The sequence below is a fragment of the Gigantopelta aegis genome, chromosome 6 (genome assembly GCF_016097555.1).
Source record: "Gigantopelta aegis isolate Gae_Host chromosome 6, Gae_host_genome, whole genome shotgun sequence".
In the NCBI taxonomy this organism is placed as follows: Eukaryota; Metazoa; Mollusca; class Gastropoda; order Neomphalida; family Peltospiridae; genus Gigantopelta; species Gigantopelta aegis.
Genome location: NC_054704.1, coordinates 11,851,284 through 11,869,784, shown reverse-complemented (window position 1 = coordinate 11,869,784; position 18,501 = coordinate 11,851,284). Strand labels below are relative to the sequence as shown.

The 18,501-nt window shown below is 36.9% G+C and overlaps 1 protein-coding gene across 1 annotated transcript in view; it reads right to left on the bottom strand.

Annotated features, from left to right (window-relative positions):
- Positions 1-18,501, bottom strand: part of LOC121374371 — a 129,877-nt gene that overhangs the window by 13,540 nt on the left and 97,836 nt on the right. Inside the window, exons 61-74 of the mRNA XM_041501473.1 lie at positions 18,000-18,098; positions 17,631-17,725; positions 16,375-16,525; positions 14,971-15,088; positions 13,881-14,076; positions 13,392-13,458; positions 11,110-11,274; positions 9,848-9,943; positions 8,756-8,938; positions 6,342-6,416; positions 4,478-4,588; positions 3,544-3,747; positions 1,746-1,920; positions 317-379 (exon numbers count right to left, since the gene is read on the bottom strand). Of these exons, the coding sequence (XP_041357407.1) occupies positions 317-379; positions 1,746-1,920; positions 3,544-3,747; positions 4,478-4,588; positions 6,342-6,416; positions 8,756-8,938; positions 9,848-9,943; positions 11,110-11,274; positions 13,392-13,458; positions 13,881-14,076; positions 14,971-15,088; positions 16,375-16,525; positions 17,631-17,725; positions 18,000-18,098 (1,798 nt within the window). The remainder of the gene's footprint in view (positions 1-316; positions 380-1,745; positions 1,921-3,543; positions 3,748-4,477; positions 4,589-6,341; positions 6,417-8,755; positions 8,939-9,847; positions 9,944-11,109; positions 11,275-13,391; positions 13,459-13,880; positions 14,077-14,970; positions 15,089-16,374; positions 16,526-17,630; positions 17,726-17,999; positions 18,099-18,501) is intronic.

Genomic DNA, 18,501 nt, shown 5'->3' with positions numbered 1-18,501 from the left:
TGCAAAACACTGCCAATGAAATTTGTTCTAGTCTTTTACAAATAGTAAATGTTATTTTTTATAACACATACTGCTTGTCAAGTATTTGGATTTTCATTGATAGATTAAGTGATTAAAATATAAAAACAAATTTTCCACTAAGATTTATATGATTTACAGGATTTAGAGTAGATGATGAAACTAAAAAAACTAAATGCTATACTTAAAAAACTAAAATGTAAACATAGAATGACCTCATTACAAAATATCAATCACAGTTAATATCGCATGTTCTTTAAATCTATAAAAGAAGGGTTTTTCTCCATTTTCTACTCACTTGCATAATTTGAATAGTCATGCTTCATATTATATGATCCCTTACTCAGATTTGCTCTGCCAACTACAAAAGATAAAATAAACAATGTAATACAATGAGATGAGGAAGATAACAAAGTGATGTACAGGTACACACGTATCTTCTACCAGTCTGTCAAAGGAAACGAGTCTTTGTTTTGCACTCTTTGATCAGCAGCTAAAAAGTGTCGGACATACATGTACATGTAATTATTACTGTAATTATTGTGACTCTTAGTCTAGAAAGATACACAGATCTATATGTGCCACACAGGCATTAGAACAGCTCAAGTTCTACATGTGTACACTCATAATACACAGACAGGACAGCATTCCATAGGCGTTGGAAGTAGTGGACTTAATAAGGGAAGAGAGGGATGGAGAAACACAAACAAGAGACGAAACAAGAAGAGACAAGATGAGATGAGACAGATACACACACACACACACACACACACACACACACAGTAGACAACTCTGAAGGTAATGCAATACACTGCCCCCTTCCCCTCCAGCTGAAAATCAAAATAAAATGTCACTGGCCTCCCCAGTAGCTGTTATTTTCTGATATCTATGCACATACCACAGTCTGTGATACACTAGTTGTGCAACCCCTACAACAATGGCAAACAGCAATGCCATGGAAATGTCATGAAGTTTAATTCTCCACACCACACTGTGAATTATATTCAAATTCTTTTCACTGCATGGTTTCTTGTCATGGACATTTTCTTAATTGCAGGGGTTGGTTGTGGAGCCCTGGCTGGAACAGAAAGTAGTTTGATGGGTCCCCTAGGAAGTGTAAACTATGATCCACTGCACTTGTAGCGAGTACTCTACCACTGAGCTTCTTCTACTCTTACCAATATTCACACAGATGTGAGGAAAGTGATGTGTTTAAAACACTGATAGTTTTTCATACAGGAACCAGATTAAATGTTTTCATACAAATAAATATAAAGAGAAAAACAGAAACAGGTAGGAACAGATACAGATACAAATGGGAGGGATAAAGAAACACATACAAACACATACACACACAAAATAAACAAATAGAAAAATGCCCAAATGTCTTTAACACAATTATTTGTGTGGTCCTTAACCATATGTCCGATGCCATATAACCGTAAATAAAATGTGTTGAGTACGTCGTTAAATACAATATTTCCTTTCCTTCCTTTAACACAGTTATTATTATTAAATTACAATATAATAAAAAGTGTATCCATGTGCTCCAATCACATATTAACTATAACAGTAACTATGTTCCTCTTCAAATTCTCTTATGTTAAGATTATAAAAAAAATTAAATACCAAAACCTAGACATAAATCCACTTAAGCGTATGATACTAACAAACAGAAATTACATGTGTTATGTTATAAGAAAATAGTCTGTCTAAACTCTACACACATGAAGACCCTCTGATGTTGTAACTCTCTCTTGCCACGTAGTTCTGTTTCAAATTATACTCGGCCTTCACATCAAAGTCCAGAACTATCAGTCGTGGCATCGGTCTTGAGTCGGAAATACTGATGAACGAAATGATATGTCGCATAAACTTTCTCTGGATCAGTTCATATTCCTCCTGTTGGATAATAAAACAACATGTTAACTTCAGTTATACCAACTTGGTTTTAGATTCAAAATTTCCGACCAATTTTTTAATGATAGAGCCACACCATACCCACTTTAAAGGTTACACTCTCAGTTCAGCCAAGTCAAAACTCTTATACTTACATATCCAGCTTCTTCATAAAAGATTAATAAAATCTATCACCACTGTGAGATATCAATAAGGCAATTCCACCCAAGGGACAAATGTTTTATGTGAGGGCCGAGGTTTAACGTGGACCTTACAAAAACATTTTGTCCTGAGGGTAGGAATTGCCTTATCTACACCTCACAATGGTGATCGAGTCTTTTGCTTGCCCATTTAATTACAGTAACAAAACATTAATTGTGTAAGCCAAGGTTTGTTTATTCTAGAATGATTCATAAACACTTCAGCTACAAACTCATTCAATCATATGCAGAAAAATACTGTCTACTTTATGCAATGACATAAAAATGTAACAACCTAACCATAAATATAAGCTGAAAATATTAATTTGTTTAAATATTTTGAAAACAATAATTCAACAGAAAAACATGAGTTATGATGTCAATTGTTGTAAAACATGAGTCATGACGTCGGGCGTATTTTGAAATTGTTTAGTCCTAGGGTTAGATAAATTTATCTTGCACCGTGCAAATCTGGCTAATTTAGTCCATTGGGCAAGAATAATTATGTCAACTCTCATTCAAGATCAGTAATTGTGAATATTGTTTTAAGAATATTTATCGATTACATTTTACAATTTTTAGTTTAACCATTTCTGACCTACTTATCCTTCAAGAATAGTCAAGCCAATGATATAGCAACATGAAAGAGTATCAAAGTGTTACCTCCTGAAAACATTTGTTGAATTCAGCTCAGGTTGTATTATATTTGGCTAAATATACCAAACAACAAAACAAATGTAAATATTTTCAAAAGACCACAAAGAAAGTTCATTATAAAATAGGCTTAAAACATTCATAAGATATTTATAATTTAAAATAAAATTAAAGAAAACTAAATATGTTTAATATTTGAATATCATTTGTTGTTGGTAAAGTGGCCTCTTAACATAGGTGGGGCGGGACGTAGCCCAGTGGTAAAGCATTCGCTTGATGCGTGGTCGGTCTGGGATCGATCCCCATCAGTGGGCCCATTGGGCTATTTGTCACTCCAGCCAGTGCACCACGACTGGTACATCAAAGGCCGTGGTATGTGCAATCCTGTCTATGGGATTGTGCATATAAAAGATCGCTTGCTGCTAATCTAAAAGAGTAGCCCAAGAAGTGGCAACAGCAGGTTTCCTCCCTTAATATGTGTGTGGTCCTTAACCATATGTCTGACGCCATATAACCGTAAATAAAATGTGTTGAGTGCGTTGTTAAATAAAACATTTCCTTCCTTATTAACACAGGTGGTTACATAACACTGGTTAACTAATACTATAATATTCATATGGGTAAGAGTCATTGTAAAACAGGTGGCTGCTCAATACTGGATAACTTGTACTGTAACAGGTAAACTGACACAATAGTAAGCTGGCTTTTCAAGCAAGGTGGTTGTTCTAAGAAGGTGTCTGTTTAGTGAGGTTTGACTGTATATACTGATCACCTGGAAGGACACGTTGGTGATCTTGGAGGCTTGTTTTTTCTTCAACTCTGAATGCTCCTGTTTAACCAGCTCCTTCTTCGTCAACAGGGAGCTCTTTGACGATATGGCTGCCCTCACAAAGTTAACCAGTGTGTCCAGAGCTTCAGGGTTTTCCTTTTGAAAGAACACCTTGGATGCGCCAGACCTCCGGGCAAGGATGCCAATCTGTACAGTTTAAAAAACAAATGTAAACGGCCCAAATTTATGAATACTGATTTTCTTAAATGCAAGTGTTTAAGCAGTGTAAATGTATCTAGTTACACACTTGTAAGGCATAAGCAGGCTCTGTAAATCCGGCCCAAAATGTATTCCTTCTATTATATGCATAGGTATTGGCAGCTGCTACTCCACTCTGACTCTGAAGATCATTTATTAGCCCCTCCAACTGAAAAGCAATATAACTGACTCCCCCCCCCCCACACACACACACACATACACACACACGCAATCCTTGGCATCTTCTGACATAAGATATGTTCTGCTAGTTAATCATTGTTCTCTATTTATATATACTCTTAATCAGATAACATTCCAAATAAGCAAATGAAATTGTCAAAACGAAAATTATTGAAAATGTAATCAGAAAAATATTTGCTGCATTTTACAAAAGAAATTATCATATTTCTTTTGAATTACATTATCGTCATATTTTAATACAATATCAAGTATTTGTATTAAAATTCAAAGTAATATTTTGTTGGACTGAATTTTTTTTAGTAAATGCATGTAGATTTATGATCTCTTAACTTTGCATTTATGTGGCCTTAAAATACATCAATTTACAATATTTAAAAATAAATTACAATACAAATACATAAATTACAATAAAAATACATCTATTCACAACATTTATATTCATGATACCGAACTACAATGAAACCCTATACATCCTCACCTCAGACATTTTCCAGCCTGTCTTTGTTCCAACGATACAGAGGATTAGTGGTAAGCTGACATTAAGAACGGCAAACCTAAGTTCCATCATACAGTTTTCAGATTCGGCATACTGCAATAACAAAAAGCCAAAACATTTTAAGCTTCTTGTTCAAAAAAAGCATATTCAAAAGGTTATAGCTGATATAATACAACCATAGTATGTACAAAGATTATAGCACACTACACAGTATTGCATAGCACTACTGTAACAGTACTAAAATATGCAACGTGTGTATGTGGCATGCAAAAATTATCATGTGTGTGTAGGTTTTGTATACAAGTCGCGTTCACACTACCAATTTGATCTGATCCAAAACATCGATCCACGCTCGGGCCAAAATTTAGCCCAGGCAAATGTTTCAGTGTGAACATTCCTCGGTTCCAGGACCGAACCAAAGTGTAAGCCTTTGCTTGAACTAAATTATTGGTCCCATTAGCTATATTTCCCTTGAACTGGTGATCCATCAAATATCAAAACCTCATCAGAAAAACCTGCTCTCCTATGAGTTCTACAATTTGACCACCAAAAGAGAATAAATTTGATAAAAATCCTCTAAAATTCAATAGAAAGCATTCTTCAGTGGAGTATAATTTCTTTCATTAAGTCATATTTTCACCTTAACCTAGTTAATTTATTTACATCATATTGTCCACTTACATCATTCTAAAGGAATGTGGAAGCAAGCATCAAGATAATAATCGCTGTATAAATAAATAAATAATAAACAAACTTAATGGTTGTGTAGAACCTCAACTCAGAAGTAAATGCACTAGACAGTGTCTAGCTGCAACATGTTTTGTTTGCCAGCAAATGTTTTGGTTATGCTAAAGTATAAACGTGTGTTAATGTGCCACCCTAAGCCTTTGGGCTAAATGTAACCCATGCCAGGTCTGGGCCAATTGTGCAGATATGTGTAGAGAACATCCACGTGTCTTGTGAACATTTTATCGTTAAAACATATGTACCATTGAATCCCATTGGCTCAAACCCTGTCGGTGCTCAAGAAAGTGTTCGACCCATCGGGAAGTTTGAATTAACCATTCAGTCAACATCGGATATTTCCATAACATCAGTTAGAAAGTTGAATTAGATATTGTAAGTGCAATAAAATAAAATAAATAAATGACACATTCTTAATAGTTGCTGAAATGATTATAGTTGATTGTGTCACCCATAATCGTTTAATTAAAACTGGTATTGTAGATGTGTTCAAAGTAAAGTTTTATGCCAAGGCCCATATGTTCACTAATTGTTTGACTGGTATCACAGTTCATCTAACAGTTACAGTAACACTAGCTGTACTTGAAAGATCATAACCAATTGCCACTTAACAAACAACATGACATGTGTGGTAAGGAAAGGATTGCATGGTTATTGATGTGATTCCTTGATTCATCTACAGTTTGCTCCGCCTAAATAATTAATCCTAAGATTGTAATAAGCAACTGCGCAAGCACAGCAATTGTTAGTCCTGTTTGGTGGTTTCCCATTTGATATTTCAAGGATCACCAGTTCAAGAGAAATACAGCTAATAACACTGACGGGACCGATAATTTAATTCTAGCAAAGGATTATAGTCAATCCAGGACGTGTTTGACATAACATCACTTAATATAAGGGTTTACTGAACAAAAAACTTGGAACTTGGTTTGAGTGTTGCAGTGTATTCGACCCAACGAGATTCTACTGTATATTAAAATATTGGCATGTCATTTGTTGTTAAGTATATATGAAATGAACTGGTAACAATCAGTCATTAGCCCTGTCAGTTACTGTCCAACAAACTTATTAACTCAATAGAAAAAAATAAAAAAATCCTCACCTCATCTGAAATACAGGCCACAAACACTTTGGCATCTCGAACTGCTTTTGCTAAACGCTGAAACAAACCAGCTCCCTGCAAATGAGATATAACAAAACTGACTTTATCTACAACTTAAATAGCTTGACAAGACAGTAGATCAAGGATGTTTTGCTAAACGATTAAACAAACCAGCTCCCTGCAAATGAGATATAACACAAAACTGACTTTATCTACAACTTAAGTAGCTTGACAAGACAGTAGATTAGGGATGTTTTGCTAAACACTGAAACAAACCAGCTCCCTGCAAATGAGATAAAACACAAAACTGACTTGATCTACAACTTAAGTAGCTTGACAAGACAGTAGATCAGGGATGTTCAGCTAAACAAATTAGGAAAACATTAATTAAACTATTTATTGCACTCTGCACTCTGCACAAATTAAATCATTGGCAAACCTTAGTATTGCTTGCAGTCAATGAATGCACCCATGGCATATTTCTCTGACTTTTTGTGCTAATATGATTTTAAAATTGTAGGTAATGAAATTAAACTGTTATCTCATAAACATAATAATAAATAAATTTGATAGTCAACATTTATTTTTTAGAATCAAAAATCACTTTCTTATGCCTCTAGCTGTCACTCTCTTCATTTCATCACCGCAAAATATAAAGCAATTAAAACACTGAAATTAAAGTAAATTCTCGTAAAATATTATACTACTCAAAAGAATTTAAGGGTCAGACGATATTTTCGACATTATTTTCTGAATGTCAATTATATTAGCTAGACCATAATGTCACGCATGGTATTGTTCCATTTTGATGAAAGTGGTCTAAGCAACCCATAAATGAATTAAAAGCTACTGTCATTGACACTGTCGACTAGTTCTAATGGCGAAAACATGCTTACATTTGCACGTAAATTAGGGCGAAAGCGAAAGGTCTGCTAAGTACCCATAACTTGCTTTTTCACAAAGCGCTTCATTTGCACGCTTTGCATGTGTATTCCATGTTCCCAATGCTGAATTTCCGTATAATTGGAGCTTGCATTCGTGTACGGTGCACACTCCAAATTCGACATCAACTGACTATCGAAGATCGAGGAAGGGCTATTGCTTGGCTTCAGGATGGCAATACGCAAAGAAATGTTGCTCTGAGACTTGGTGTCAGTCAGAGTGTCGTTGGCCGACTGTGGCAACGGTACCAAGCAACGAATTCTGTTCGAAATCGTCCACGTTCGGGAACACCCCGAAGCACTACAAATAGAGAGGACCGCTACATCACCAATATGGCTCTACGTCAACGCACAACCACTGCACGCCGATTACGTGACAATCTGCGGACTGTGACTGGAACTCGAGTGTCTGATCAAACCATACGCAATCGTCCGAGAGCCAATAATCTACGCTGCTGTCGCCAGGCTGTTCGACCACCACTCCTACCACGTCACAGAACGGCCAGACGTCACTGGTGCACGCTTCATCTGCGGTGGCAACGTGTTCAGTGGGGTCGAGTGATGTTCACTGATGAGTCCAGGTTTAGTCTCCACTTCAACGACGGTCGGGTTCGTGTCTACAGACGTCCTGGGGAGCGCTTCGCTGACGTTAACGTTAGACAACGTCACCGGTTCGGTGGTGGCAGCGTCATGGTGTGGGGCGGCATCTCTATCCACCACAGGACCCCCCCTCTATGTGGTGGATGGCAATCTGAATGGAATCCGCTATCTGAATGAGATTATCCGGCCGTTGGTTCTCCCAAGCCTTCAGCAGATTGGCGGCGGGGCAGTTCTGCAGGATGACAATGCCAGACCCCACCGCGCCAGGGTGGTAACGGACTTTCTCAGACAACAAGCTATCGCCAGGATGGATTGGCCAGCATATTCGCCTGACTTGGCCCCAATAGAGCACGCCTGTGACGAATTAGGCAGGAGAGTTCGGGATAACCATGCCCCTCCAGCCAACCTTCATGATCTGGGTCAACTTCTTATGGCAGAGTGGCAGGCCATTCCCCAAGAGTTCTTCAGACGTCTGATCAACAGCATGAGACAATGATGTGTCGAGTGTATTCGCGCCAGGGGTGGATTCACACACTATTAAACGAATGTTCTAATGTGTAAAATCCATGTTTGACAACCTTCAACTTTGACAGCATGTCATGTGACTTTCTTGTATACAGTGACGTTTATTTGTGTTTTTTTGTAAATATGGAACAATAAATTAAATTTTTGGTGTAGTTTACATCATCAATCTAATACACTCTGAAACTTATTTGGTTATACATTTTTGACCCTTAAATTCTTTTGAGTAGTATATATAATATCGTAATACCAATTCCCAGGACTTTTTAGAACCATTTTGAAAGAGTGACCAAAATTTGATAAGTACATACTTTAGACATATATGAATACTTTTTGAAAAGGTCTGCCTACCCCACAAATGGTTTGCTCATAGTCTATCCATGTAGAAATTCTTTCGTCCTGAAGGTATTTCTTTATCACTCGAGGGTCGCCCCATCCCAGCGACCCTTCCTTGTGTTTTGTTCCCTTGTTAACAGCATCCTGGGAGTTCGACCAGCAGTAACTGATGAAACATGTGTGGTGGTCCTTGTTGGCCTGTCACAATAGCAATAGAAAACATTTAACAACAACCCAGCATATTGTTTAACTGATAATAGAGTCTAACAGTACCTGATGAAACACGTGTGGTGGTCCTTGTTGGCCTGTCACAATACAACAATAGAAAACATTTGTTTAACCTTCTGACTACTACAGTCGAGATATCTCACCCAACGTCACGCATTCCCCAATTCATATTTCACACTGTTTTGTACATAGCACTCACCAGACATAATAGATCAACAGGAAATAGATTATTTCAGAGTTGTTTTCGGCAAGTACTTTCCCTTGACAGCAATGGCGGAACATCACAGTAATTTTCAAGGATCGATAGCTGATTGTGACAGCAAATTTGATAATAAATCTGACCATTTTTGAAAATCGTGAAATATTGGGATATGAATCGAAGTTTGTTTCCAAAACAAATTATGGTCAGAAAAACACAGTTAGTGGAAAAAGTACCATAAATACTGGACATCTGACCATAAATGCCCGTAAGAAAACGCATCTTTTTTATTCTTTGCAAAATTTTAATCAACAATAACAGATCTAAAATAAAAGTTTGAAAAACCAATGAAAATAATACTTACTGATTCCAATATAAACTTTATTTTATGTATTTATAAAAAAATTAAGTGAAAATATTTGAGTAAAAGTTATAAATTTGTACCCCCTCAATGTGATTTTTGTCAAAAATTAATCCAGTAATTGAAGGTTAATGAGTCATGGCAACTGTAATTGTTGAATTAGTGACACTGTTTAACGGTAACTGATGAAACACCTGTGGAGGTCCTTGTTTACCTGTCACAATACATTAGAAAAAATCTAAAAGGTCAAGGTTCAAGTTGTACTCTTAGGACATGACATAATTTGTGTATTAAAAAAGGCAAACATAATTGTTCGTACCATCTCTTGAAGCTGCATCAACTTGGAGTTGACCATGCTGATGAGTTCTTTCTTCTTCTCAGCGTATCGAGTCTTCGTCTTTATCATCACCATTATCTGAAACAACCAACACAAGGAACTAATGTCTCATAAAACCTAGTTTGGTGTCTCACACGTCGCTATTTCTGACACTTGCTTGAAAGTAAAAGCCAGGAAACATGCTATTGTCACATAAACTCCTCCAACAAAACTGGAGCAACAGAACACAAAGGATTGTAGAAAACTTGGATTGTCTTCTCTTTTATGAATATTTAGCTTAACCTCAAGGGGTTACACACTCCCGGCCTCCTAGCATATGTTCTTCTATTCGATGCTCTCATGGGAAGAAGGAAGCTTCAGTCATGTGACTCAACAGGATACAAAGCACTCATTTTGGGCCATCCCATTTGCTGTTGGGATGTTCGGACAAGTCTACTTACACAGGGGAATATGCCATTATTCAGGTCAGGTTAAGTAAAAAAACTAAAAGAATATACTACTGGTTTGATGAACCAGTCATGAGGAATTGGTTCAGATGGGAAAAACGGAGAGCCCCACATTGTGTACACCAAGATGAATGAATTCTAGAACTCATTACCTAGTCATGAAAGAGACAGGACACCTACAGCTGTCATACAGGCTAATATTCCTTTCCTTTCCTGTCAGCACTTTCGTACAGACTAGTTCAGTACAGTCTTTGATATACAACTCTTCAAAATACTGCCATCCTATCCGTTTTTTGCCAGTCAACACAAAAGGCAGGAGATTTTTTCACCTGTTGTCCTGACAATTATGTTTATATTTACACATTAGTCTAAGTCAATTACGATTAGTTTGGCAGTTTTGATTCAGGCCAACAAAATTTGCAGCTTGCCGGACTGAATGTCCGACATAAATTTCCACCAATTCCGCCCCTATGACCCCCATCACACCTCAAGTGAGGGGCGGGATTTAGCTCAGTCGGTTGAGCGCTTACTTGACATGTTTGGGTCACAGGATCGAACCACCTCGGTGGATCCATTCAACTGACTGGGTTTTTTTCCGTTCCAATCAGTGCACCACAACTGGTCAAAGACATTGGTATGTGCTTTCCTCTCTGTGGAAAAGTGCACATCAAAGATCCCTTGCTGCATTAGGAAAAATTTAACTGGTTTCCTCTGATGTGTCAGAATTACCAAATGGGTGATATCCAATAGCTGATAATTAATTAATCAATATGCTCTAGTGGTGCCGTTGCAGCTTACCTCCTGTTTCCCTATCCTCATGCCCATGTCGGTGTTCTGCCAGGCTAAGCTATTACCGATCACTGCGATCACATAGTCCTTTTTCAAACTGTCCATCGCATACCATAACATGTCACGACATTTGTCATCTCGCTCAAAATTGTCTGAGACCAGGGCCACAACAACCTAAAAATACAAAGAATAGTATATTGTAACAGCTCCAATCTTTTTTCAATTAACAGTAGGTTTTTAGATAGAGGATTCATCATAAATGTTTTTAATATGGAAAATATCAACCGAGTCTATGTTAATCAGTATTTGTCGAGACTGCTAAGACAAAAAACGATAGACGAGGTTGATATTTTACATATTAAAAAACATGAGTAGTGAATTCTATTTATCCTTCTAAAATAACCTTTTAATTTGATATTTAGTCAATCAAAGTTCTGAAGTCACATCACCGGTAATATCATGACATCGCGATTAGCACAAATGTAGTTAGTCAACTAAATCTCATCAAAACATTTCGCTCAGGTATACAAGTCTTGTTGGCTGTAAACGCACCCCACCCCCCCGCAAGAATTGGAGTTCCGCCCAAAAATGTATAATTCTTTTTATTTCCTATTGGAAGTATTTTAACATTTACCCTAACAGATGGCTGTATTAAATGCTAGTTTATTCGAAACCATTATTGGAAGCCCGCCCTCTGATATTATTTGGCTCATCTCTGTAGAAGCTCAAATATTGCTTTCAGTGTTCGGAAATTTCCGTAAATATTTTTGGCCTGAAATGGTACATGTGTTACACGAATGATATTACAAGGCATCGTTATGGGTATATTCAATTGAGAGCCAGTCTATCATGTAAGTAATTGTGGCATGCTATTTTGTCGACTCACAAACTATGACTATCATGGGACAACCTGAGCAAAGAGAGTGAAGCAAAAAATGTGCAACCAAGAGCTGCAAAACAATGGACGCTTTTCTTACGAAAAAGAAAAAGTATAATATAACTGGTCAATAAAATAAATATGTTTACGAAATGTCTTGATCAACTACGATCACCCAAAAAATAATAAAATGTCAGTTAAATAAGACTACTGACTTTGTTGCGTTCGGCGAATTACTTTTTATATTGCATGTTGTTTAGAGATGAATTTATTTAACAGCTGACACTGTCGAATGCATTCTCAACTCAAATCGTGTCTGGCATATGATTGATACCGGTATTGTAAATATGTTTAACATGTCATACATTTCATTCCGTCTCGAATAAAGTCATTGGTGGAATTTCGATTGCAATACCCTTGTCGAAGTAACAATCAAGGGGAAGCAACTGACTTAAATATTATTCACGAAAGCGATTCCGATGCCGTCAAATAGTAAACAAAAGCTATGCCAAAATTTAAACACATTGATGGGGTCTGTTTTTTACCATGCGCATGTTTAGTGATTCAATTGTTATTTTTCTAGATTCCAGTTTTCACAAACTATGAATCCTTGTCTGTTAATGATAACATTATACTCATCATACAGCCCCTCACAGGCGTACGGGCTCCAATTTTTCTGGGGGTGGGGTGGGCAGCCTGAGTTTTGCCCAATTTAGATGTGGGTTTTTTTTTTAATGCCTGAATTCTCGATATTGCACCCTCGACGAATGAAGATGGGAAAACCTTTTTCTAATTAAACTGATCCCTAGTCATTCCAAATATGTTTTTCACCAAAATACTTGAACATAAGCGGGAAATTAAATTTCACGACTGATGATTTCTACCTTGGACATGCATGATCAGATCAGACATAAAGTATATATTGGCATATTTAGAAATTATCATAAAATAGTGTACGAGATATACCCATTATGTAAGCATATGCATGTTCCATATATTTACATTTCTTCTACCCATACACTTATGCAATATACTCAATTAAGTACATTATTCAATGTTAACGGTTTTACAGTAATGTATCAAGACAACGTGTCAAACATTTAATGTAGTTAAAGTTTACTGCTGCTCTTGAAGTTTTATCAAAAAATGTATGCGCTTCGACCTCAAAATACCTGAAATAAAATACTAAAAACCCATCTCAAATAGCTCCAGAATGCACCTCTGAGCATCTACATTTAAAAAATTTCCGGGGAAGCATGCCCCTGAATCCACTTAAACCTCTCACACCCTTTGGGCACTATATTCGAGTGCCTTCGGTACCCATGATATAAATTTAGTTCCACCCAATATGGCTGGCTACGAGACTGAGTTACAGGATAAATTATATTTTGTATTTTGTATTTAATGCTTATACCTTAGAATTCTTGATGCCCCAAACTAAGTTTTCAGCTGAAATGTTCCGCATATCATCAGAAAACCAACTGAAAACAAAATATACTTTTAGAACATTTTACCTGAACAAGCTAGTTTATTTTCAGCAAAATTGTATTAATAGTATAAAAGAAAATAACTTCAGTTATATTTTAGGTAAAAGTCTGTTCACCAAACAGTAAGATTATTAGTACAAAAATTGTTAAAATATGTAATGATGTTTCAACATACATTACGTGTTCTAGTGATAAAAGATATTTTCTGTTAATGACACCTCGTTACATTTTTAAATATGTCTATTTGGTGTCAACATACAGTTATTTTGACACTGGATTAAGACAGACACATTGCTGGATTACTATTTCTTCCTTATGGAGATGCAAATCTGGACTGCTTACATTGTGCATTGCTAAAAAGATCATATTATATTTTTTATCAATATACGGAATTTTGTATTTATTTATTGACATACACAGAAAACTTCTCCTGTTCGAGATCGTTCTTAATGCAGACTGGCTGAATCATGTCGCCATCCTGACTGGAGCCTGGCACGTCCATGGCACAGTATAACACGGCAACGTCGGTGGTTCGGTCATCATTGAGCTGCTGCAGGGCAATAATCCGGCTGTAGAGCTGCGAGTCAAAGTCACTGACATCGGGGACTGAATCTGACAACACGTGAGAACACTTATGTATCATCTTCATCAATCTTTAATACAAAGTTTATTCAAGCATTTGAACTTAGTTCCACACTGATATCTAATTACGGTAAAAGAGCACTTCTAAGCTGCCAGGACAGTCTATTCAGGGCAAGGGTAACATGGTTACTTGCCAGGGGTTACCAGTTACAGTCATCATGTCCCACTTCATGTTGGTATTTTGGTATATAACTGAATTATGGCCAAGTAGCAATTTCAATCACTTTTATCTAATGCTGTTTAAAACGTTTGTGAAATGATTTATATCAACTGAAAAGAACATGCACCCAGTGTAGATTTCAATTCTGCCTTTCATAGGTCAATAGCAGTGTAACCCAGTCTTTCATAGGTCTTAACAGCCGTGTAACCCAGCCTTCCTTTCACATGCAAACAACTGTGTCACCATGGCTTTCATAGGTCAACAGCTGTGTGACACAGTCTGTCATCGATCGCAAATGTGTGATCCTTCCCAAAGGTCAACAGCTGCGTGATCCTGCCTTTGATAGGCCATCAGCTGTGTGACCATGCCTTTTACAGTTGATAGCTTTGTGACCCTGCCTTTCATAGGCCAATAGCTGTGTGACCGAACTTTTCATAGGCCATCAGCCGTGTGTTCCAGCCTTTTATAAGTCAACAGATGTGTGACCCAGCCTTTCATAGGTCAACAGCTGTGTGACCAAGCCTTTTATAGGTAAATAGCTGTGTGACCCATTTTAATGTGTCACACTTCTGTGTGACCTAGTCTTTCATTGGTAAACAGCTGTGTGGCCCAACTTTTTATAGGACAGCCTTTGGTGGGTCAATAGCTGTGTGACCTGGCCTTTCATAGATCACAACTGTTTTATATGAAAAAAAATCTCTTACCCTGCAGCTGTCCCATGGACACTGTGTGGAAGTATTTGCGACACTGTAAGAACGGCGCCTTGCAGTCCTTCGCATGACTGATCAGCTCTGACTCAAACAGACTGGGTTCCAGAGTGCCCTTAAAACAAACAATATCAGTCCAAACACAAGTTCTTACTCACTCAAACAGACTGGGTTGCAGAGTTCCCTTAAAAACAAACAATATCAGTCCACAACACAAGTTCTTACTCACTCAAACAGACTGGGTTGCAGAGTTCCCTTAAAAACAAACAATATCAGTCCACAACACAAGTTCTTACTCACTCAAACAGACTGGGTTGCAGAGTTCCCTTAAAAACAAACAATATCAGTCCACAACACAAGTTCTTACTCACTCAAACAGACTGGGTTGCAGAGTTCCCTTAAAAACAAACAATATCAGTCCAAACACAAGTTCTTACTCACTCAAACAGACTGGGTTGCAGAGTTCCCTTAAAAACAAACAATATCAGTCCACAACACAAGTTCTTACTCACTCAAACAGACTGGGTTGCAGAGTTCCCTTAAAAACAAACAATATCAGTCCAAACACAAGTTCTTACTCACTCAAACAGACTGGGTTGCAGAGTTCCCTTAAAAACAAACAATATCAGTCCACAAGTTCTTACTCACTCAAACAGACTGGGTTGCAGAGTTCCCTTAAAAACAAACAATATCAGTCCAAACACAAGTTCTTACTCACTCAAACAGACTGGGTTGCAGAGTTCCCTTAAAAACAAACAATATCAGTCCACAACACAAGCTCTTACTGATGGAAAAACTGTCAGGTTTATTTTTTAAATCATCTAAATTTGGGTCCAACATTTTACACACCTAACTAACTCATTTAATTTATTTTTGGATTAAAAGTACTGCAAATTTCTGATGCTCTCCCCACCCCATTTCATTCCTTTCTTTCTATGGGAATACTTCCTAACAGTCAGAATGCAAGTTTGAGCCTTCAGGATATAAGCAATTAATACAAATTAAACAAAACAATGTCTACTAGCTTGGTCCTTCTGGTAATATTGGTTCATTTCATTCTCTGATTGAAATACAAAAAACAAAACAAAAATGTTACTTAAAGACACTGACCATAGCTATTTGGCACTGTAAAATATTTCTGGATATTACATCTATTTTATCATTAAATTACACATTTCTTACAAATTATTGCTAAAATAATTAATTGTGGCAAACCCAATGCAGTTCTTGCTATCTTGGTGTCTGTAGGTCTTGCACTTTAAGAGCAAGAGAAACGTAATTATTTCAGGAACTAGGATCTGTGACTTTAACACATATATTTCCACAGTTTAAAGATAAAAAATATTAGGATTTTTTTCTCCTTCTGTAGTGGTTAAGATAGATAAAATTATTAACGCTAACCTCTTTGAGGATGCAGTCTGGACAGGGAACAAGGAAATGGTAAACTACTCCATGAAACGACTCCTCGATCAGACTCTCAAATATCTCGTGGACAAGGAAGATGACGTTTTCAGGCCTTGGACCCTGCACCTTGACAATCAGCTCACAGTCACTGTAATAAAAAAAGAAAAATCACATTTTACTATAATTATATACTTTAGTCCATCCTATCTTCCTACAAAAAAGTTTTTTTGTAAATAATTTCAGTTTGGTTTGACGTAAGAAGAAAAGTAAAAGTGTTTTGGAAATTAAAAAAAACCCACTGTTTTTGTGTGCAATTTAGAAAACAATCAGCACAGAATAATTTGTCGTAAATTTGAGTATAAATAATGTGTTTCCTGTGGGAAGGACTATGGATACTGACCATCTACCACAGCTATAAACTAAAGGCAGCATCACATAATACAAGTGCCTCATACAAGAATAGCCAACTGTAACAAGGCAACATTATGATTTCATTGGTGGCTATGCAATGGGCTATACTCATACAAGGCATATCGTTTGGTACTACCTTTAGGCTGTAGTAATTACTTCCTAATTTCGTTGTGTTAACTATCACAAATAACCTTCATTATACATGGTTAATATTGGTACAAATTTTAAACACCAATATCTATACAACTTTTAATTCCCCAACATGCAACCCAATCCCACCACCATCCAAAACATTTAAAACAAAATAATAATTTTAAAAAGTTTGATATTGACACACACAAATAGAACAAATCTAATTAAGGGCTGGACAAACATACTATTACTAAAAGTCTTCACAACATTCAAAATTATATACAGTAAAACCTCTCAAAACCAGACCCTCTGATTTCCGGAATCCCCCCAAACAGGATGTTTTTCAGAGTCCCTTATTAATAATCAATGCAGAATTTAACCTCTTTTAGGGGCCGTCCATAGTTTTCAACATTTTCACAAAGAGTACACTTTTGACAACTCCCCCCCCCCCCACCCCCACAAAGTGTACATCCCCAAAATTAAAAATGTTGATCGACATTTTTCACTTTCAAAAGAAGTGCACACTGGCCTGTAACTCCCTGCCCCCCACCAAACATTTGGTAATTTTGACATATAGTCTTAAAGAGGAAACCTACTACATTTTTCCATTAGTAGCAAAGGATCTCTTTATAAGCACTTTCCCACAGACAGGATCACTGAGTAAAGACAAAATACACTCCAGCTTGATTATCATATTGAAAAACACTAACCCAGTCTGTTCAATCAGTGCAAGATGATTGTTTTTCTTCAGAAGTGAACCCCACTTCCAAATCTGTGTGCCATCAGAAAACTGGAATAGCCGAACCTAAAAATACAACAATATGCTTAAACATGCTAGCAGCAAACCATAATTTTTGCAGGGGACTACATGTATCTGAAAACAAAAAACACATCTCAGACATTTTAGCAATCAGCAATCACTTTAAAAACAGATCTTAACATGATCACCTGATGACACCATCCACCTTAATAAAAACATTGTTATATCTATAAAACCTGTCTACAAAGGCCACCTTGCAATTTATACACAAGTGGATTTGCAACTTCTTATCTTATTAATTTAGAGAAATGATCCTTACTTGTGCTCGATTGAAAAGTCCTGCTGGCAGATATGCAAATTTGTAGACTATCTTTGTTTCATGTATTCCTTCCCGTCCTTCTATAGACGGCCAGTTCAACTGAAAAATTATCAGACAAATTTAAATATTTTGTGAGAAGTGCTATAATAGGAAACATCTTTAGTTTTCTCATAAGCGAACAAGATGGGGGGGGGGGGGGGGGGGAGGGGGGAGAGAGAGGCAAAATGTGTTCACCTGAGACCTTTTTACCATGTATTTCCATCAGTCTACATGCTAAATTAGTTGAGATGTTTAGTAGTAATGCTAATATGACTAATGTGGTTATCCAGATTCGGGCATTTTCGTTTAATTCGGGCAAAACCCAGCCTGCCCCCTACAAACATGGGAGCACGTACGCCTATGGGTTTCCTACCAAAATATTTTACAAATACAGAACTATACTTCCAATGACCTATATTATATTTATGGATAATATAGATTCAAAGAGAATGAGTAATCATTA